The 23,517-nt window shown below is 35.2% G+C and overlaps 1 protein-coding gene and 1 non-coding gene across 2 annotated transcripts in view; one reads left to right on the forward strand and one right to left on the reverse strand.

Moving 5' to 3' along the window:
• Nucleotides 1-14,197, reverse strand: part of mybpc2b (myosin binding protein Cb) — a 28,096-nt gene extending 13,899 nt beyond the window's left edge. The window contains exons 1-11 of the mRNA XM_058766169.1: nucleotides 14,019-14,197; nucleotides 5,276-5,290; nucleotides 5,135-5,152; nucleotides 4,529-4,588; nucleotides 4,288-4,436; nucleotides 3,345-3,462; nucleotides 3,197-3,245; nucleotides 1,229-1,288; nucleotides 978-1,144; nucleotides 763-895; nucleotides 307-431 (exon numbers count right to left, since the gene is read on the reverse strand). Coding sequence (XP_058622152.1) covers nucleotides 307-431; nucleotides 763-895; nucleotides 978-1,144; nucleotides 1,229-1,288; nucleotides 3,197-3,245; nucleotides 3,345-3,462; nucleotides 4,288-4,436; nucleotides 4,529-4,588; nucleotides 5,135-5,152; nucleotides 5,276-5,290; nucleotides 14,019-14,037 — 913 coding nt within the window. The 5' untranslated portion in view covers nucleotides 14,038-14,197. The remainder of the gene's footprint in view (nucleotides 1-306; nucleotides 432-762; nucleotides 896-977; nucleotides 1,145-1,228; nucleotides 1,289-3,196; nucleotides 3,246-3,344; nucleotides 3,463-4,287; nucleotides 4,437-4,528; nucleotides 4,589-5,134; nucleotides 5,153-5,275; nucleotides 5,291-14,018) is intronic.
• Nucleotides 14,198-22,418: 8,221 nt separating this feature from the next.
• trnaw-cca (transfer RNA tryptophan (anticodon CCA)) lies at nucleotides 22,419-22,490 on the forward strand. The gene has a single exon. It is a non-coding gene; the product is annotated as a tRNA-Trp (tRNA).
• Nucleotides 22,491-23,517: the final 1,027 nt, after the last annotated feature.

Below are 23,517 nucleotides of genomic sequence, written 5' to 3' on the forward strand. Positions count from 1 at the left end.
ATTTTAAACATTGTACTAGATTAAGAAAGTGTTAATAAATTATACCACATGATAAATGTTTTGTTGTTGTTGTTGAAATCTTACTGTTCAAAAACTCTTGACTGGTAGTGTACATTATATACGTTGGACTATAATAGTGTCTCCAGGATGCTAGAGGAGCTCATAGTTTTACAGTTTGTTTCAACATTAGTTTGTAGAGCTGCAAACTGCTTCTTATGCATCGGTAAAAGTCATTTAAAAAAAATGTCAAAAGCACTGCAACTCTCCAGGTCAGATGAATTCGATGAGAATAAATGGTCCACACACCTTTAACAAATACTTCCGTGAAGCATTTATCAGTCCCGATTACACATTCATACGCCGCATCATCTGCGAGACTGCATTTGTTAATTGTGAGGGTTCGAATGTTTCCATTGGACTCCATGATGTATCTGACAAGCACAGAGACAGTTAAATGACGGAAACATGCGACGCTTCCTTACATTATTAAGCATGACAGAAACTGACAGAGGCCATAAAATAAGTTTGGGTCTCCACACTTCTCATTGCCTTCGTGGGATTTTGTGTAGTTGGAAAATATTGTTACTTTTGCCATTTTTTTGGTGCATGACACACTTTTAACACATTTAAAGTTCAAAATATGAAAAATATGGATCATCCTAATCTTAGTAACGTTTTCTCCAAATAAGCAAGTTAAAGTGCTTTTCTCATGAATGTGTCTTTGAACCTCAATGTATTGGTGTGTATTTTCTAGATTCTCACTTGGCAGAGGTTTTGATCTCTTGGCCGTTCTTGAGCCATTTGACCTCAGCATTAGGGTCGGCCACCTCCACAGACAGGACGATCTTCTTTCCCTTGTTAACGGAGTACGCCGACTCCAGTCGTCTCAGGAACGCTGCGGAAACATCCCACACACAAACACACAGTCACAAACAGAAGATCAGAGACGAGTTTTGACTGATCTCTCTTTCTCGTACCCTCGCTGGCTTTGGGCTCCACAACTTTCATCTTCTTGAGTCGTTTCAACATGCCACGCAGGTCAGTGATGCCGTACTGAAACGCGATCTTCTCGTACTCGCTGGGATGAGCGCTCTTCAGAAGCTCCCAAACATCGGTCTCTACCTCAGGCTCCGGCTTCTTTTTCCTGTGAAAGTGAGTGATGTGATAAATAAGAGTAATCTGCTAGAGGAGATGGAGTGTGGTTTTAATGGATAGGGAGGACACTTACTTTTTAGCTGCTTTGAGAAGAGCACTGAAGTCCAGATCACCCTCGTCCTCCCCAGCATCTCTGTACAAGAGCACATGTTGAATTCACAAAACACAATACATGTGTGTGTGTTCACTTAACTCAAAAATAAATTCAGTTAGCTCAGAAAATAATTTTTTCCCCATTTAATTTAGGTGCACAAATGAACACGTCATAAGACATATAAAATACATATGTAATGTATATGTGTGTGCATACATGTATTGTGTGAAATGTTTTGAAAATTAAATTGTTAAAATAATTCAATAATTCTTGAGTTAAATATATATATATATACAGTGCCTTGTGAAAGTATTCATACCCCCTTTTTTTTTTCTCACATTTTATGCTGCAGCCTTATATTAAACTGCTCTAATTTACTTTTCCCCCACATCAGTCTACACTTCATACACCATAATGACAAAGCAAAATCAGATTTCTGAAAACTTTGGAAATAATTACATTGTATTAGTATTCGTATCCTTTTCTGTGACACTTGCAATTTAGCTCAGGCACATTCCAGTTTCATTGGATCATCTTTGAGATGTTTCTACACTTCGATTGGAGTTAACCTGAGGCACATTCATTTGGTTGGACATGATTTGGAAAGGCACACACCCGTCTATAAAATACAGTGTCCGAGAGAGCTCAGCGTGCTGCCAAGGAAAAAATACCAACAAATTAAGAAAACATCTTCATCATTTTGACAACACATGTGCTGCAAATACTCACAACACAATCAAATACAGAAACTCGCTGCAGGTATGCACAGACCACAACAGAATTTTTAAGGGCATTGCAATGCTATCAATGTTTGCTCTGAAAGGTAAGATTTTTGTTTATTTTAACATCTTGACCATACTATTTCTTAGCCTTTTTTTTTTTTTTAAGTTATGTAAGATGGCTAGCTAATTTTCACAATTTCCCCTATGAAAATGAACCATTGTTTTATAATAATAATAAAAATAAAAAAATACAACAGTTACAATAGTTAAACCATGGTAACCACAAATTAACCATGGTTTTGCTTCACTAACCAGAGTTTAACCATGGTATTTATACAAATGGTAATCAATATGCCAAAAAAAGGTTACAACACATTTACCATAATAAAACCATGGTTCATTTTCGTAATGGTTGTTGAAGTCCCCTAGAAATATTTCTGTTGTGGTCTGTGTTACTTGCTTTTCTGTATTTGGTTGTGTTGCGAGTATTTGCAGCATATCAAGCTGATGAAGATGTTTTCTTAAGTTGCAGTGCATTGAGCTCTCCTGGTCACCATAATAAAAGGTCCAACAGTTGAAAATGCATATCAGAGCAAAAAACACGCCATGAGATCAAAGGAATGGCCTGCAGAGCTGAGAGACAGCACTGTGTTAAGACACAGGTCTGGGGAAGTCTACAAAAAATGTTTTGCTGCCCTGAAGGTTCACAGAAGCATGTGGGCTCCATAATCCTTAACGGAAGACGTTTGAAACAACCAGGACTCCTGCTGGCCTCCTGGCCAAACTGAGCAATCGATGGAGAAGGGCTTTGGTTAGACTGGTGACCAAGAACCCAATGTGGAGATGGGGGAAACTTACAGAAGGACAAACATCACTACAACACGCCACAGATCTGGACTTTATAGCAGCTTGGGCAGACTCAAGTCTCTTCTCAGTGAAAATACATATATCAATACCCACATTGACAAATCGAGAATGTATATTGTGTGAAATCACAATTGTACACCCAATTTTCAAAAGTCATCATGACTCAAAAATTGTTCTTTTCGCAAATGAACACCCCGATATTTAGATTAACAGTTAACCGATATGTGTTTTTAATGGTTGGTTCAGTTGCTCGATTTTTGCATTTAGTCCTGTTCAATCCTAAATATGTGGCTGCATACTTGTGAGAAATATATTCGCTCATGTCTGTCTGTCTGTCTGTCTGTCTTCTCAAACTCACGCTCTTTTGAAGGCAGACAAAATATCTGCTGGCTCATCTCGTTCAGCAGCTACAGAAAAGGAATAAAAATAAAATATAGAACAGTCATTTACAGATTTCTACTAAGATGGTGTGTTAGTGTTATTTTTGTTGAAAAAGACACGCTAACCCTCCACAGTGATCTCAAAGGTGCAGCTGTCACATTTGTCTTTAGCAGACACTTCACATCTGTATCCACCTGCGTCTCCTGGGACCACCTTGACGATCTTCATCTCGTATGTGTATATCTGAGTGAAAGAGGGAAAGAAATGCGCCACATTTAAGGATGATGTGTAATAAAATACATTATCACAAATTAATTTAAACTGATCAACTCAGTGTAAAGAGAATCTATATTCAATTTTGTAGAAAAAAAGGCCATTCAATATAGTACTAATATAATTATTTAAAGAATTTAGAAGATTTCTGATGATAAAATGAATACCCTCAACATTACAGTTTGACTTATACAAACGCTCTACTAAAATCAAAGATCCATATGACGGAAGCCCGTTTCCACCATGGGATTAAAAAAAAAAAAAGTTCTCACAATTCTATTTTTTCCAAATTCTGCAGAATTGCAGCATGTAAACTTAGAATTGGGAGAAAAAAAATCAGAATTGCAATATATAAACTCAGAATTCTGACTTTTCCATTCTGACTTTGATCTTACCATTCTGTGCTTACATATCGCAATTCTGACTTTTTTCTCTTAATTCAATGCTACCTCCTGCAATTCTGCATTTTCCTTTCTTCCAAAGAATAAAAAAGGTATTTGCGCTTTTTCTCTCACAATTCAGACTTTGTTCTTGCAATTGTACATTTATATCTCACAATTCTGACTTTTCTTCTCAGAATGTTAATATCTTGCCTCACTTAAAGTCTTGCAATTCTGAGTAAAAAGTCTGAATTGTGAAACATCAATTACATGTTTTTTTTTCATCCCATGGTGGAACCAGGCTTCCATTCAATGCACCAAACATTCATATGAGTTAAGAAATCCTGTTATGATTAATATTTTTTACATTATATGGAGTATCAATATTATATGTGACAACACACTTCCCTCTAACCTTAGTGTTTCTGTCATAGGTCTCTTTTAACTGGATGTGTTTTCCCGCTTTGCTGCCTAGGTCCATCCACTTCCCCTTCAACCACTTCATGGTGGGTTTACGTGTGAGGTTGGTGGAGTCCACCTTAACCACAAATGTTACATCTTTACCTGTGTAAAAAAAAACAAAAAAACATTATCTTAACACAACATTCATCCTGTAATGATATTTGAGCTTTAATAATGTGTGTGTGTTTTTATACCTGTGATGGCTACCACACTTTCTGGCTTTTCCACAAAGAGTCCTGTCAGCTCGGTTCGTTCTGCAAGCATGGAACAGGTATGTTATATAAATACAAAATACGCACACACATGCAGACAGACTCGGAAATTCACAGACAGGGGTTCTGTAAATAACAGCTCGTGGTGTCATCAAGAAGCACACCCTGTTTCCATTTTAAATATTCCTTGCAAATATTTAAAACATATATTAATTCAAGCATAAAACAGAAAATGTTTTCTTAAACAATGAAGGACATTCTGGGAATTCTGAGCTTCATGCACAAGGAAGGAGACAACAATTCTTTCCTCTTCTCACCTTTGTGAAGACATTCATTTTAATATTACATTCATTTTCATAATGAAAATGAATGTAATATTCATTTTCATAATGGGGGAGGCCAATTATATTTACATACACCTCAATGTAAATACAGGAATTATTGCACATTACATCATAGAGTCCTTTCATGCACACCAACTTAGAACTCTTGAAGAAATTCTAAGTGACTCGTTTATTTAGTTAGTATGTGGTGTAAATAATGCAAGGAAGTTGCTAAAGGATTTTCACAGCCATTCAGATTTATTACCATCCTCTTCTGGAACTTCTGCAGATGAAAGAACAATGTTAAACTAAAGAAACCTACTGTATTCATAATTCTTTTTTTTCCCCAGTACTTAAAGGTCTTGTAATTTGGAAACAGTCGATCCAAGCTAATGATGTCACTTACCCTCTGGCTTCACCTCTGTGGGAAGAAATGAGAAAAGGTGACATTAGATAACAGTTAATGTCAAAATATAATCCACATATAATATAGTGCATGTATTTATGATTTCACCGATATGCTCATCTACGCATAAATTTCTCATTTCTAGCCAACTAATGAGCTATTGAACTGAATAGCTTTTCTGAGGTAAATGTGAGGTCAGGTGACGTTGTTCATGAGTTGTTTCATGGACGTCTCACCCCTGTTGAAACACTGATTGGGCGATTACACGAGAGATTTGAGATCTATGTCAGTAAGTTTAGTAGGCCTACTTTATATTTCAACATACCTTCTGATGTTCATTCATGTTTATTTCATGCTGTAACTAAGAGAAAAAGAGCAAGATCGCTTCAAATGTGACATAAAAGTGATGATACAAGGGGCAACTTTTTTGAGCAATGTTGCTTGGGCACTTTCCCACTGAGAATGGGCAAACCACAGGGCATACTTTAGATCTGGATTCTGTAGACCATGTGTCTCACCTGATACACATGTTTCCTGTGTATCATCACCTTAATGATGTATTGATCTGGAAGTTGGGTCTATAGCTCAAATTTAATTTAATTTTGATCATAGCACATTTATCCAAAAATGCAAGCTAATTATTAATTATTACAGTGTGCACTTGTTCTTTTCTCTCAGTTGAGATGTACAGATCAGTGCCCCAATATTTGGAATAATGGTTGACTAATAGACTATGTGGTTGATTCTTTTTGGGCATATTCTTAGCCTACACTCAGCTAGTAGGGAACGTTCTCACAACTTCCTTAACATCCTGGCATGGTTCTCTCAAAGTTATGATCGATATTTCTTCCACTAACGTTAATAGAACATTTGTGTTGTTCAAACTTTTTTTAAATGGTACTGCTTGTTTCAGACTGTTCAGAGAACATTCAAAAGTTACGTTCCCGTAATGTTTACAAAATGATAAAATGGAAATTTTGAACCTTCAGAGAACATTCAGAAATAATGTTTTCATAACTTAATGGAAACTTTAGCAAAATGTTCTTATACCATATTTTTATCAGCTGGGCATTTGGTCCTTCTCATTCCTGAACATGTGGTTACATAGTTTTATTTTTATTTGACTAAATATATTTCTCAGAAATGTTTAAAAACTGACATAGTATTTTCTTGTAAAATTTACTCCAATAATAATTTTGTGGAGTGTGTCTTATATATTTCAATTAATGATGCAATGACCTGTCAGAAGGCATTTTAGCACAAAAATGATGAAACATGAAAAGATATGTATATTTCTGCAATGCATTAGTTCAATCATTTTCAAACTGCAGCGCTGACTGATCATAAATGTTTCAGTGAATCAGTGACTGATGACCATCACCTAAGTTACTATGTAACCATTCTGACATCATCTGGCCTGATGATAAATATATTCTGAGTAGAAAGCTGATACGCTGTAGGAATCCTCAGGCTCTCGGCCACACAGATGCTCTACAATCCTATAAATACGACACCAGAAAATTATAGGTGGCATAAACTGACCTCACAGTATTAGACTTTCTTCTGTATATTTTTACACGCACGTACTGTGCGCACATAAGACATTTCAGAGAAGCCGACGTCTCTGAATTGGAAAATATAGCTTGAAACTGCATTCAGCATTAGGGTCTTAAATAGGTGCAGAAAGGTCAAAATGAAATTCAAAATTTCAAGTTTCAAATTCAAAAACGTCATGGCATTAAATGTTGCATGCTCTGCAAATATGAATATCTTAAACATTCTTAAATCAAGATGAGACGATTGCTGGGAAAAAATGTGTTTGTTGTTTGTTCCCTTCAATTTATTGCTTAAAATTGTTTACTTGGACTTAAAAACCTGCAGAAACCCTGATATCTATATTACCTAGTTTTAGCATCTACAGCTGAAAAACAATATGAGTTGAGCACTAATTTCTTGTTTTGGAGTAGGAGGTGTCAATGCAACTTCAACAAGATGTTTCCACTTTGATCATGAGAAACTCTCTGATCATGTGGTCTGAAATAGCAGCATGCCTTGCATCCGCCTCGTTCTCAGAAGGGCACATTGTTGCCATGGCGCTTGTTAAAAGGCCACGTAACATCGTAACTTCTCTTATGTCAGGCCAGGAATCTACCCATCGACCACACTGATATCAAATAGCAAACATCTTACAGTCCGGCTCTTATGGTCAGGCAAATAACTGTCAAAAATGACTGACCTCAATGATAACCACAGATATGCTGCGATTTGTTTTAGGTTAACCGAGAGGATGTGCCACACGCAATGGTTTTGTGTTTGCACTTCAGAGTGATTTTAAGTAAACTAGGCGACTCATTCCTGCTTAGTTATGTTTTTCAATGCCCACAATCTAAGGGATGGATCAGGAAACTCTGCTTCCATTCGAAGGATGTTGTTACTCTTTTAGGTTTAAAATATGAGTCGTCAACTCAAGATGTCATTTGTCTGTCTTCACCAGTGACTTTTTTTAAAGCGCCGTATCGCATTTCAAACCACACATACAACTTAACTTGGCATTTAAAATTTTTATTTCAGCCTTTAAAAGAACTGCCTTAAAATAACAAATATATAAATATTAGCCCCCTTTAAATTTAATTTACGTGTGCAATTTGCTTTTATATACTTCAGTATTTATAAGTAATTATTTTGTTTAATTCATTTGTTAAATTTGCTCAAATTTTATTTCAATCACTAAAGCAGCTGAAAAAAGAATTGCCATTAAAGTTTCTATTACTTGCAATATGTTTTAACCCCCCCACCTTTAATTTAATTTATGTATTTAATTAATTTAATTTGCATTTATTTATTTATGCATTTATTTTTCTCTTTCAGTGTATGCTGCTTGGACTTTTTAAAAAAAGGTCTTTTAAAGGTCTATTAAAGGTTTAAAAACATCTTTCATATAGTGATGAGTGATTCAGTCATTTAGGAGTTTGGAATTAGAAATCTGATCACTAATTAGCAATTAATTAGCAACATGCATTTAGTTGTATGCATGCAGTTCATCATTTAGTTCAGTAAATTATCCGATCTTCCAATCATGCTTCAAATGCTATTACTGTATGTACAGACTGCAATTCCAATTTATTTCGCACAAATTTCAAAACCATAAATAGTAATATTGTATAATCAGCTTGGCATAATTCATTCATGCACTGATTTGTCTTATATTTGTAGAGCCAAATGGACCAAAAGGTGATACCAAAATGGACCAAAAATAATTAAATTACTCCTGTCTGACAGCAGTAACATAAATGCTTTATGTAGTGTTTATGTTCATATCTGGTGTTTAAACACCTCACTAGTAGGAAAGTTTGTCTTTATGATTCACCTAAAATGAATGTGTGTTTGTTTCAGAGGGATTAGACGATACTCAACACAGTGTACTACACGTTGGATTTAGCACATTAGGACGGTAAGCTCCCTGTCTTAGCACAATTCCACACACACACACACGCACGTATACAAACAGTGGCTCCCCACAGAGCTGCTAAACTTCCATCTTATCACTCAGGCAGTTCAGATGTTATGCAGAATGATTATGTTATAAAAGCACCTGGTCACAATTTACTAAATCAGCGAATCTGGGTGGCAGACAATGCAGCACGTAATGAAACCGGTGCCGAGGCAGCTGTCTATATTTGTGCATGTAAATGACTGATACAGTGTAGTGGCTAAAGGTCTGAGACTCAGTCTGTCACCATTGTGCCCCTGAGCAAAGCACTTGATCTCGGGTCACTCCAGGGGAATGTAGTTACTAATTTAATTTATCCATACTGCGACTAGCTTCTAATTAAGCAAAATTTGGACAGATTAGACATGTGCCTTCCTTTTAAAAGTTTGTAATCCTAATAATTTTGCTGTCATAACTATTACACAGTTGCATTTTATTACAGTATGTGTTTGCATTTTATAGTTGCATTGTTTTATTTGCATTAGCAGTCCCCCACCACCCCCACCGTTCTGTCTGTGACATAAATAGGCTTTAGCACTAACTAAGTGCTTATTAGGTGGTTCTTTGGGTCATGGATTTTGACCTGTAAGGCAGATTGTTGGTAATATAATGTTCTGGCAGCTGCGGGGTCATAATAAATAACTGGATAGATACATTATCTCAGTCATAGGCTGCTGACAAATGCAAACTGCTCTCAAGTGTCAAGCATGCATTATGTGCATGTTTTCCCATGCATTTTGTTTAATTGTAAATTAGCAACCCAGAGACTGCATTGAACATTTTCAGTTGTTTCATTTAAACCTGAAAATTATTTTGTTTTGATTTTTGTAAATTGTGCTGATTAATAATGTCAGTGTTTGGTTTTAGATTAAATGCAAAATATTAGCATTTTCACTAGTGGTCTCATACTTTTTTTTTTTTATAATAAATTTAAAATGATCTTACATCTACAGTTTATGCCACACATTTGCATCTGCTTATTACAGCAACTGTCTTGGAATTTATATTGACACCTACCATTGTGAATATACACTACTGCTGAAAAATCTGAGGTCAAGAATTCATTAAATTGACCAAAACTAAAGTTAATATGGTTACAAGAAATTATATTTTAAATAAATGCTGTTCTTTTGAACTTTCTATCCATCAAAGAATCCTGAAATAATAAAATATATCACTAAAAATCTTGGGCTGCACAACTGATTTCAATATTTATAATAATTAGAAATGTTTCTTGAGCAGCAAATCAGCATATTAGAATGATTTCTGAAGGATCATGTGACACTGAAGACTGGAGTAATGATGCTGAAAATACAGCTTTGATCACAGCAATAAATTACATTTTAACATAGAAAACAGCAATTTTAATAATATTTCACAATATTACTGTTTTTTTGTTTTTGTTTTTTCCAATTAAAAAAAAAAAAATCTTACCAGACTAGGTAGTTTAACAATTTAACACTTTCTGTTACCGACTACATTGTATAAAAATATAAATGTTGTATATATATCTTTATTTCATGAGCAAAAGTGTCCAATAACATAAGGATAAGATCTCAACATGTTTGGTCTATTTAAAATAAATTATCTTTAAATAAGGTCATTATGATCTCATGTGAAAAACATTTTTAAAACATTATTCATGTGTTTGTGTGTGCAACTTTATTTAAAAAGAAAACCGTAAGTGCATCTTTAAATAGAAGCCCGAGTTTCAGCTGACTTTGCATTTCGATGGTGGCAAATGCTATTAAATCAGCTCTCCAGAGTGTTCTTTCACACTAGCAAAGTCTCTGAAACTGAAGTGGCGATTATCAGCATACGATGGTATTTTTAGAGCTCGTCTCTCCCCTGGGCTTCTGTGGCATTACCATATCGGACAACAGCATCTGGAAGAACCCTTATAAGACTGACAGTGTGTAAATCAATGCTCCTGACAGGCTGCTGATCGGATTTACTGCCGTTCATTCAAAAGGTGGGGCGAGGTTGCAGAGGTTAAAGTGAGAAATGAACCGGTCCGAAGGGTTGATGATTCCATGGGAAAAGATGACATGATTTCTATTGCTATTTTGTGTGTACAGCAACAGCTTTCTTAACTGCTCACTTCTCTTATTTTTACTTAATCCACAATGAATAAAGTTGTCTAATAAACTGTGATTTACAGACCGGATGGTAAGGTGAAAATAGAAATGGCAAAGGTCATCGTGAGATATTTATATCTTACTGTGGAGTGTCAAAGACAAGAACAGGCCACCGATTCTAGATGAACCGGAAACCTTCATCAGAATGTGTTTAGGTTTTGTGGCATATGATATACAGTCCAGCCTGTCATGTGGCCGTAGGTATGGATTTAGTTAAGGTCTCGAGGGTCACGCTTTTATTAGCATCTGAACTGTTAATTGGATCCCAGTAGGGACTTACACACTCGCTCTAAATGAAAGAGTGCAGATAAAATACATCTCCAAGGTTCAAGGTTCAAGGCTCAAGGTTTCAGATTCTGCTCATCTTAAATTAGGCGTTGTCTTTTCCAGTGTCTCAAAATCATTTGACAAATGTTTATAGGGTTTAAGATTCATTAATCTTCAGTTATACATCAATGATTTCTGTGAAATAAACTGAGGTTTAGTTTATATATTTGTCATCAATAAATCCAATCTAATTGTTTTGATCTCATGCATTTTAACAAAACTGAATATTATGTAAGCTTGTTTCCACCATGGATTAAAAAAAATAAATAAAAACTGTCAATGTGACTTTTTTTCTGATTTTATGTCTGGCAAATTCTGTTTTTCTTGCAAATTTTTTTTTTTTCCACCATGGAATATAAATAAAAAGTGTAAATGAGTTTATATCTCGCAGTTCCGAGTTTATATCTCTTAATTCTGACTTTTCTCACAATTCTGACTTTTGAATAGCCTATCTCACAATTATGAGTTAATATCTAACAAATCTGACTTTTCTCATAATTCAGAATTTTTTATTGCAATTCTGTATTAATATCGGACCAATTTTGAATTAATATCTCACAATTCTAAGTTTATATCTCACAGTTTTCAGAATTGTGTGAAAAAAGTCTAAATTATGAGATGAAGAAGAAAAAAAAAATCACAATTCCTTTTTTTTTTTTTTTTTACCGTGACGGAAACAAACTTCCATAGAAGTAGCTTGATCCAAATTTTAACCATATTCACATTTTTTTAACTTCATAAATTGTATTGTTTTCACAATGAACTGATTCCAAACATGCATTTTGAAAATATGATTATTTAAATAAAATCAAATAGATGCAAAGAGTTAATAAACTATGCCATGACATTTTCAAGCGCAGAAATCTGACCTGTTTCTTTTCAATATGCAAGTGTAATCCAAATAGATGGAAATTTTCTATGCAATTCAAACACATTTTAAATGTAGGCCTAACTGTTTTTTTTTTTTAAGAGCACATTAATCTTTTAAAGTTTCATGTGACACACTTGATGGAGGCATTCTCAGGCTTGTAGTGTGAGTAATCTTTAAGCCGTTGGTCTTGTGGAATTGTGCTAAGACCAGTAGATGACCGCCGGACACGTTCACCCTATGTGCTTCATCTCATCCCATTCTCACTGTCACACGGTTTCTCGTCTTACACACTCAGTAGAAAGGGATGGATAAAAAAGATAAATTACTATGACAGGAGGAAGAAATATATCTCACGACCGTATACCTACAAATCACCATCTGTCTGACAGAGCGTAAGATTTTATGAGCACCAATTTAGCTTTATAATGAACTGTTAATGGATGGTTTAGACAGACAGTGGGTCATTATTTGCATCCATATTTTTTATGAAATTATGTTACATTACATATAGTCATTATCTATCTATCTACATAAAAATACATTTAAAATCTCATCTATATCTATGCATAAAAAAGTAGATAAAAAAGCTATAGGAGTAAATTTTGTGAACAAACTTTGAAGTTGGCTTGAAAAAGCCTATCCTGAAAATTTGATGCAGTTGTAAAAGCTAGATGTTGATAGCATGTTTCTAGGATGATTTAACACATTGCTTATATGATTTAACATGTTGTTCGCATGATTAGCATGTTGTTAGCACAGAGTGACCATATTTTGGTTTTCAAAAAAAGAGGACAGGGGTGGGATTGTTGGGTTTAGGGGGCAGGGTTTAAAGTTGCCCCCAAAGTAGCGCAATGACCATATCCCAAATATCAAAGCTCAAAATGTGGCCGCACAGTTTTATCATAGGTAGAATGCAAAATGTTTCAATACAAGCATTTCAGTCAAATGTAATTTATACAATATTTCAAACCTTTAACCCACAGGAGAAAATCAATCAATTCGCAAATTCAAATTCCGCAATAGTTGAAAATCAGCATGTTGTTAACATGAATTAGCATGTTGCTAGCATTATAGCAATAAACAGCTAGGATGATCTATCTATCTATCTATACAGTATAATAAAAAATTAAACAACAAAAAAAATAATAATAATCAGGGTATTTATCTATCCATGTCTATATCTGTGCCATGCGGATGAAAGTTATGCCACCATGCATACTAATAAAACATGTCAGGTCATTAATATAGTGATGAGAAACTGCACAGCTTTAGTCTAATACAGGTTTTGTTCATTCATTCATTATTTCAGAGCAGAAGCGTCACCAGTGTGTGTTCACACAGGAGCAGAGGGTGCGTTTCATCTCCGCTTGGGAAGCTTTTCATTTTACCATCTGTGCAACTTTATCTTTCTGCCCTGACACATCTGCTGCGCTCTTTCTCTTCACACTGACCCTTCCTCATTCATGAGCCACCTCTCCTCCTCAGCTTTCATCTTCCTGCATTGCTTCTACTATTAATTACAATGTTAATTTGAGCTGTTTGAGGAGTTTGCATGTGTTTAGAGACCTCAGAAAGTTTGCAAACTAAAGAATGACAAGCAGGAAAAAACAGCACAATATATGACAAACTACAATATATCTGTCATATATCAGAAAAAAATAACGGTTATAAATTAGCGAATCTCAGTTTTGTTTAAAACAATTCCCTGATCAGCGATTCTGATGATATAAATAAACAATAATCCCTGATAAATAACCAATAGCACAATATGCAGATCTAATCATGCAAAAAAATCAAAGAAGTCATTTAGTATAATTTCTAGTCTTCAATTCTGCATGGCACTACTAAACATACTAGTTAAATTAACAGGAGAAGTAGCATAAAGCCTAAAAGGCTGAAGGAAATGGAGAGAAGTACCTTCTGTGGGCTCAGGCATGGCTGTGGCTGCGTCTTGCTCGTCTTCCTTCGACTGACAGCTTGTGTCACTTTTTTTGCTTTTTATTTCACAGTCCCTCGGTTATTCAAAGCGTTCAGGGAACTCAAATTACCCACCAAGCAAGGAGAGAGTGTGAAGGAGGGAGTCCATTCAGGGGGAGAGAAGAGAGAAGCACTGACACTCGAAACCCCTCCTGGATTCTCCAAGTCTGAGAAGAAAGTTTGGAGAGATGGAGGGAGAGCTGGAGATGAGGGACGGAAACGAGTGTTTGCTGACAGACGTGTTAAGGTGTTGTTATTTTACAGAGAGTTTTACACCAGCTAAACAAAATGCCATGATGCCGCTCTTTCAACACCCTTTCTCATGAGAGCATCACAATGTTTCTTTATTTTTGTCCATGTCTTTGATAGAATCTGCTGAGTTTGTGTTATTTTTGTGCATTATTTGCTGATTTTGTGGGGTGGTTGCTCAAGCATTTGTACACACTCATTTACACACACACACACACACACACACACACACACACACACACACACACACACACACACACACCCATTCATATATTAATATTTACAAAACAATAGTAATATAATATACTGTATAATATATAATACAATATATATAGTGTTTGCAAAACATTATTTTAACAATGATTTTTTAAAATTCTTTATTTATTGAACAGTTTAGATTTATAACTTTTTACAACAGGTTATGCTCATATACATAAGATATATATAAGAAAAAAAAAGAAAAAAAAAATATATATATATAATTATAATACTAACTAATAAACTTAATAAAAATAAGTAAGACTATAATAATAAAGTAAGACTATGATCAAAACAGTAGCAGTAGGATAATTTAATAACGATTCAGGTTGAATACTTTTTCTTCATTCCATTTTATTACACATAACTTAATTTCTGAACTTATTTGTTTTGATTTCTTTGTATGTATAGATTACATGGGTTGTTACTGACATCTGGTGAAAATTTCATGTCAACAGCACCTTTAGAAATATATTTACTGAGAAAAATGGTGAAGTGTTCAATACTTATTTTACCCGCTGTATATATATATCAGAGGTCCCGTTAACCAAAACATTTCTGTCATTGACAGAATTTTTTCAGCAGTGACGGAAGAATCTGAAGGCCTTCCGTCACTTTGACAGATTACACTGAGGGTGTTATTGTCTACTGTAATTTGTAACTGTAATTCCCACCCTGTCCAGTTGGTGGCGAGTGCGCTCCAGTGTGGCAGCAGGGCGCGGGATCATCAGCTCCAGAACAAAAATAAAAACTGTCACCAGTCTTTTGCTACGAACAGACTTATAATAGAGAGTGCTAGAGTTAGAGGGTCAAATAAAGATGGAAGAGATGGGTTTTTAGCTGATTCTTGAAGATGGCTAAGGACTCAGCTGCTCGGTTTGAGTTGGGCAGGTCATTCCACCAGGAGGGAACAGTTAATTTAAAAGTCTGTGAAAGTGATTTTATGCCTCTTTGGGATGGCACAATAAAGCTACATTCACTTGCAGAACGTAAGCTTCTAGAGGGCACATAAATCTGAATTAATGAATTTAGGTAAAGGGGTGCAGAGACAGTGGTGGTTTTGTAGGCAAACATTAATGCCTTAAATTTTATGCGAACAGCTATTGGTAGCCAGTGCAAATTCATAAACAGAGGTGTGACGTGCATTCTTTTTGGCTCATTAAAAATTAATCTTGCTGCTGCGTTCTGGATTAATTGTAAAGGTTTGATAGAACTGTTTGGAAGACCTGCCAAGAGAGCATTGCAATAGTCCAGCCTGGACAGAACAAGAGCTTGAACAAGGAGTTGTTCCGAAAGAAAGGGCCTGATCTTCTTGATGTTGAATAAAGTAAATCTGCAGGACCGGGCAGTTTTAGCATCTAGACAAAACAAGATCTAGACAAAACTAGATCGATCAGTGATCAGTTCTCACCTCCACGCACACAGGACCCCCAACCAACCACATCCACTGCTAAAACTCCCATCCTCTCCTTCTGTCCCCTGACGGAGGCTGAAGTATCCAAACTTCTCCTCTCCAACCATCCTACAACATGTCCTCTTGACCCAATCCCCTCTCACCTTCTGCAAGCAATCTCTCCCACGCTCTTACCGGCACTCACACACATCATCAACACATCCCTCCTCACAGGCAACTTCCCCACTGCGTTCAAGCAGGCTCGGGTAACCCCACTGCTCAAAAAACCTACATTAAACGCTTCTCTTATAGAAAACTATAGACCTGTCTCTCTCCTTCCATTCATAGCAAAAACACTTGAACGTGTTGTCTTCAACCAGGTCTCATTGTTTCTTTCACAGAACAACAAACTGGACGCTAAACAGTCAGGTTTCAGGAGGGGCCATTCAACTGAGACTGCGCTTCTCTCGGTCACTGAAGCCCTGCGAATTGCAAAAGCCCATTCCAAATCATCAGTCCTCATTCTGCTGGATCTATCTGCCGCGTTTGACACTGTCAATCATCAGATACTCCTCTCCACCCTCTCATCACTGGGCATCGCTGGAATTCCACTTCGCTGGTTTGAATCCTATCTCACTGGTAGGTCTTTCAGGGTGGCCTGGGGAGGGGAGATATCCAAAGCACATACACTGGTCACTGGAGTTCCTCAGGGATCGGTTCTTGGACCCCTCCTCTTCTCCACATACACTACATCACTGGGTCCCATCATACAGGCACATGGATTCTCCTACCACTGCTATGCTGATGACACACAGCTCTATCTCTCCTTTCAACCAGATGATCCAACGGTAGCTGCAAGGATCTCAGGTTGCCTGGCGGACATCTCGGCTTGGATGAAAGAACATCACCTTCAGCTCAACCTGGCAAAGACTGAGCTTCTTGTCTTTCCCGCCGCTCCGACTCTACAGCATGACATCACGATCCAGTTAGGTTCATCAACAATTACCCCATCAACTTCGGTCAGAAATCTTGGTGTAATCTTTGATGACCAGCTGACCTTCAAAGACCACATTGCAAAGACTGCCCGATCTTGCAGGTTTGCACTACACAACATCAGAAAGATCAGGCCCTTTCTGACGGAGCATGCTGCACAACTTCTTGTCCAGGCCCTTGTCATTTCTAGGCTGGACTACTGCAATGCTCTTCTGGCTGGACTTCCATCAAACACAGTCAAACCTCTACAAATGATTCAGAATGCGGCGGCAAGACTGGTCTTCAAGGAACCCAAAAGAGCCCATGTCACACCTCTATTTATCTCATTGCATTGGCTACCAATCGCAGCTCGCATCAAGTTCAAGACAATGATGCTTGCTTATAGAACAACCACAGGCTCAGCACCCACCTACATGCACTCACTATTAAGAATCTACATCCCCTCCAGAAGTCTGAGATCTGCTAGTGAGCGACGCCTCGTGGTACCATCACAAAGAGGCTCAAAATCACTCTCTAGAACATTCTCGTTCACCATTCCTGGCTGGTGGAATGATCTTCCCACCCATATTCGGAGTGCGGGATCCCTGGCAATCTTCAAGCAACAGCTGAAAACTCATTTCTTTCAACACTACTTGACTACACCTTACTCATAAAAAAAATAAATTAAATAAAATAAAATATATATATATATATATATATATATATTTTTTTTTTTTTCCTTATTTATTCCTTCCCTTGCTAGCTTGTACTTATTTAAACAATGCCTGAGGCTTGGTGTTACAAGCACTTCGTTTGTCGGATTGCCTCTTCAAGATGAATCGCTTCATGTATTCCCCAATTGTAAGTCGCTTTGGATAAAAGCGTCTGCAAAATGACTAAATGTAAATGTAAATGTAGCAATGTCGTCTGAGAAAGTCAGCTGATCATCAATCATGACTCCAAGGTTTCTGGCTGTTTTTGAAGGAGTTATAGTTGATGGTGAAATTGTGATGAAACGATGGGTTTAATGGAACCACAATCAGTTCTGTCTTGGCAAGGTTGAGTTGAATGTGATGGTCCTTCATCCAGCAAGAAATGTCTGTTAGACAAGCTGAGATGCGAGCAGCTATCGTCGGATCATCAGGATGGAATGAGAGGAAGAGTTGAGTGTCATCAGCATAGCAGTGATATGAAAAGCCATGTTTCTGTATGAAAGAACCTAGCGATGACATATAGACAGAGAAGAGAAGTGGTCCGAGAACTGAGCCCTGAGGCACCCCGGTAGTTAGATGTTGCAACTTGGATACTTCACCTCTCCAAGATAACTTGAAGGACTTATCTGAGAGGTAAGACTCAAACCACTGGAGTGCGGTTCCTGAGATGCCCTTTGCCAATAGGGTTGACAGGAGAATCTGGTGGTTAACAGTGTCAAAAGCAGCGGACAGATCCAGCAAGATAAGTATTGAAGATTTGAATCCACTCTTGCAAGTCTTAGGGTTTCAACAACTGAGAGCAAGGCTGTTACGACCCTTATAAGACGGTCTAGGGGGTAAAAGGAGTAACATTGAGATTGTGGCAAATTACAAAATGTTGAAGGTGGCAAAAGAAAATGCAAAGACAATGACCTGCCAACAGAGGTGATTTAATATACAAAGTGAAAAAAAATCCATATAATTACAAAGTATATTTACGAAAATATAAATCAATAAAGAAACAACCAATATGTACAAATATTTACAATTCAGGAAACAGAAGAAAATGAACAAAAAAACTACGCAAATCAACCCAAGAGAAAGGGGACGCTAGTGACGACAAAAGAAAGAAAGAAACAAAACCAATTCTACCTTATTTAAACCTCTAACCTAACTAAAGGAAGAAAAAGAAAAGAAATCTTCAGCGCCAAGCGCCGTATACTTCCCTACTCTCAACTAACAAAACAAAACATACAGGGGGTGGCGTTCACCTCTTACCTGGGGTGTCTATACACAGACTTACCTAAATGTTAAACAATGGAAGTCATACGACATCTTCCCTATCCACCTTCCTCTTGAGTAAAGAGTAAACGTCACAGAGCATCACCTCATCAAAGCTCAGAGAGCAGCGCCATCTGAATTACAAAGTAACAACAAAACAATCAAACAAAAATGGCGAATCAAAAAGGTGGTAAGAAAAAAGAAACAAAGGATTTTGGCATAAATCAATAATAAACAAAGCAAATCAAAACGAGTAAAATGACAGCAAAAAGCAGTGAGCGAAAGAGATCTCCATTCACTTCTTTCAGCAGGAACTTTACTGGCAGCGGATAGGTCGGCGTCACGTTGTTTAATGATGACTGACAGCTTCCCAAGACAAAGCTGTCAAGGGAGGCGGCCTAAAAGATCGACAGGGAAGAACGAGCAGGAGAGAGAGAAAAAAGGAAGAAAGAGAAACAGAGGCACTCCCACAAGCACATATATGGACGTAACAAAGGCAATCTCGGGTTGAATGTCCACTTCTGAAACCAGACTGGTTGCTGTCGAGGAGGTTGTTCTGTGTCAGAAAGGCAGAGACTTGGTTGAACACAGCTTGTTCAAGTGTTTTTGCAAAGGAAGAAGGGAAACCGGTCTGTAGTTCTCTAAAAGAGATGGGTTAAGGGTAAGTTTCTTATAGCAGGGTTATAAGAGCCTGTCTAAATGCTGAGGGGAAAACACCAGTGTGAAGGGATGTGTTAATGATGTGAGTGAGTGCAGGTACAACTGTAGGAGAAATGGCTTGAAGGAGATGAGATGGAATAGGATCAAGCGGACAAGTAGTAGGATGATTAGAAAGGATTGAGTTTGGAGACTTCTGCCTCAGAGAGTGAAGAGAAGGTATGATAATAGAGAATCATCCTTAAACATAGTTTGGTATAAAAAAAAATCCAGAAACCTAAAAAAATTGATTAGTGATTACATACACCCCCCCCCCCCTTTTTTTTTTTTTTTGCCTTTTCATGTCTATTCATGTCATTTTATTTTTTAGTAAAACAGAGTCCTGTGTCCTCCACAGAGGATATAGCATAACATATGAATAAAATATCATTTTTCAAAAATGTTATTTTTCCATTTTTTTCTTATGCTCTACACAATGTAAAAAAAATATAAAATTCATAATATAAATATTCAAATTTTTTTGGTACTCAGGAGGATATATGTATGTGTGCATATATTATTTATAAATATTAATATATTCTGTATAATGTACTGCATTGGTATAATGTATATTTAAAATATAATTAAAAATATTTGCCAAACATTATTTTTAAATGTGTTAAATGTTTTTAAATATTTATTTTAAATGATTAAAAATATATTATTTGAAATATATTAAATCTAAGAATATATCATAATATTTAAATGTATTTATAAATATTTGTGTAAAAGTGTTTGCAAATGTAAACAAACAACAAAAACCCATTAAAATGTTTAAATATTTATATTTAACATGTTAAATACTTATTAAAACGTTATGTTAAAATATATATTTTTATTTTTTAACATTTTTAAAAGATATAATATATACATATTTACCATAATTTATAATATTCATATTTATCATCATTTATTTATAAATGCTTCTTTTCATATATTAAATATTATTTATCATTTAAAAGTAATGTAAATATAATACACTGTGTATATATATATATATATATATATATATATATATATAGATATAGATATAGATAGATATTAAAAATAAATATTTATTAAAAATGCATTAAAATATCACATTGAAAATAATAATGTAAAAATTATTATATTAAATAGAAACATTACATTTGACTTCATTATTAATTATTATTCAATTATATAAAAATATTTATATTTGTAACATTTATTTTAAATGATGTGTGCCTAAACACTGACTTTTTTCAGACAGGTTTTCTAAACATTCCTCCATCAGTTTAGAGTCAGACGCATGCAGTCTCTCCCTCAAGACGACACATGAATCTTGTTTTTCTGGACTCAGATACTTAGTTTAGATCCTAATGAACTGATCTTTAACTACTATTTTGGCTTTTGCGGCTTCATTCCTGTATAATCCCCCGGGAGTTTGATACTCCACTCATATTGCCAGGCTCATGCTGATTTTATTAATAGAGTCTCATCCCATATCTGGCGTGTGTTTCAGGGATCACCGCAGGAGTGAAGAGACACAATCTGAAGTATCTGTCTAATGACATCACTGTCGTTCAGTTGGCTTGTACACACCATGTGCATCTGAGTGACAATCGTATTGAGTTGCAACATGTGACCTGTGGTTATTTTTATTTATATGATTTACATTATTGACTTAGATTACATCAACATGCAATTAGTAAATGTCAGTGTTCATTTGTTCTTCATTTTATCATGAATTTTATTAATGTTATTTCTCATTACAATAATATTAAAGATTGACTGTGTTTATATTATTTATCTGAATTGTTTTATGATTGCTACATGTTTTTCTTTCGGAAAGTGTTTTAAAATGTCAAAATGTATTAAAAACAATATTTTGTGTATAAAATATAGGCATTTTAAAATCCTAATATTCATACAACCAGATATTTATGCATTTATGATCATTTATGTCTCTATTTATTTATTTATTAAACATCTTTAACATTTTCTCCACAAGTTATGTGTTGTGTTTGATAAATATTTTCATGGTTGTAATTATATTTTAAACATTTTTGAATGTTTGGCTCCTTTGTTTTGCTTTCTAATTTCATAGACAGCAGTTTATGTATTAATACAAACATTCTATGTGGGTTTTTTTTACCTTGTATTTTTTACTTCAATATTTGTGTGACATTTCATCTCTCTCTCTCTCTCTCTCTCTCTCTCTCTCTCTCACACACACACACACACACACACACAAAGTTTAATGTAAATCATATTTTTTACAATGTGATTCAAAATATTTTCCACAATAAAAAGCCTATTGTATATGCATATTTAACTTTTCAAAGTTTTTTTTTTTTTTAATTATTTATTTAATTATGGATTTGCATAGTTTAATATTTAATATCTCGGACGAGGGTGAAACAATCTGTGCAAATAAAAGGTATTATTTTATATTATTAATAATAATTTTTATATTATTATTATTATTAATAAATACAAATATTTTTTAAAAAAATCAACAACGATGATTATTTATTATTATTACTAAATAAAAAAGACAATAATAATAATAATTATTATTATTATCATTAATGTTTCTATTCAAAATTTGCAGCCCTTCAGTCCAAACAAGCACATCAAAACTTGTTTAGCGCATTTTAAATCGCTATTTTCATTTGTTTTCATCATAAGACGCTTCCAGCGAAGGTTCTGTGACCGCAGTCTGGGTTAATCACGGTTACTGAGATATGTAGGAAACAAACACGCCGTTTAATGCATTTCTAACTAATTACAGAATCCCTGTTCATCTAAAGCGGTAAATCCCGTTGCGAACCGCAGGACCTCGTGGCGCAACGGTAGCGCGTCTGACTCCAGATCAGAAGGTTGCGTGTTCAAATCACGTCGGGGTCAAAGCTTTCATCTTTACCTTATGAAGTAGTCAAATTAATAGCACATATACCCCCGGTTTCACAGACAAGCCTTAAGCCTAGTACAAGACTAAAGTGTAAATCTGAGCTGTTTTAACTTAAAGAAACTTGCACTGATTGATCTTAAAACATATCAGTGCCTTTGTTTTGTCTCAAGATGCACACCAGTAATGTTTTTTTCTAAGGCAATCTTAATAAAAATTACTTAAATTTCCTAATTGAAAAATGCCCTAATCCTGGTTTAGTCTAAACCCTGTCTGTGAAACCGGGCCATTATATTCCGAGTATGATTATGAAATTCAGTCACATGTTGGCAGTAGGCCTACATAATAATAATAATTACGCTATTCTATAAGAATTCTAACATTCAAATATTCAAACGGTAGTTGATCTTTGATAGGGCAAGATTACATATTTATTCTATTGGAAAATGTTTTACAATGACACAATGACATGCAGAATGTAGACATTAATATAAAATGCAAACATGTAGACATTTTCACCATTATGTATGTATGTATATAATGTATGTATGTAATATTTTCAGAGTTGAAATTAGGTCTAAAGTTATATCATTTATTAAATATTGTAATAATTGTTATTGTTTGAATGTTTGGTTCCTTTGATTTGCTTTCTAACATGAACAGCACTTTATGCATTAATGCAAACATTTTTGTGTTTAAAAATATCATTCTAAAATTATTCTACAGAATTCTATATAATAATTCTATAGAATTAATCAAAATTAATATCTTATACGATTGTATCATACTATTTTATTAATGTATATTATTATATATAATATATTATATAATTAATTATTCATTATATTATTAAATACTTATATATTACTTCATTTTATTTACAATGTTTGAACAATGTTTACTGACTTGCATGTACAGATCACTAGATGGCGATGCAGCACTATAAATGCACCAGCTTCATTCCGTATCAGCCTGAAAAACATAATCGGCGTCACGAGGTTTGAACCTGACACGCATCACTATTAA

This window comes from Onychostoma macrolepis, chromosome 24, assembly GCF_012432095.1.
Source record: "Onychostoma macrolepis isolate SWU-2019 chromosome 24, ASM1243209v1, whole genome shotgun sequence".
Lineage (NCBI taxonomy): Eukaryota > Metazoa > Chordata > Actinopteri > Cypriniformes > Cyprinidae > Onychostoma > Onychostoma macrolepis.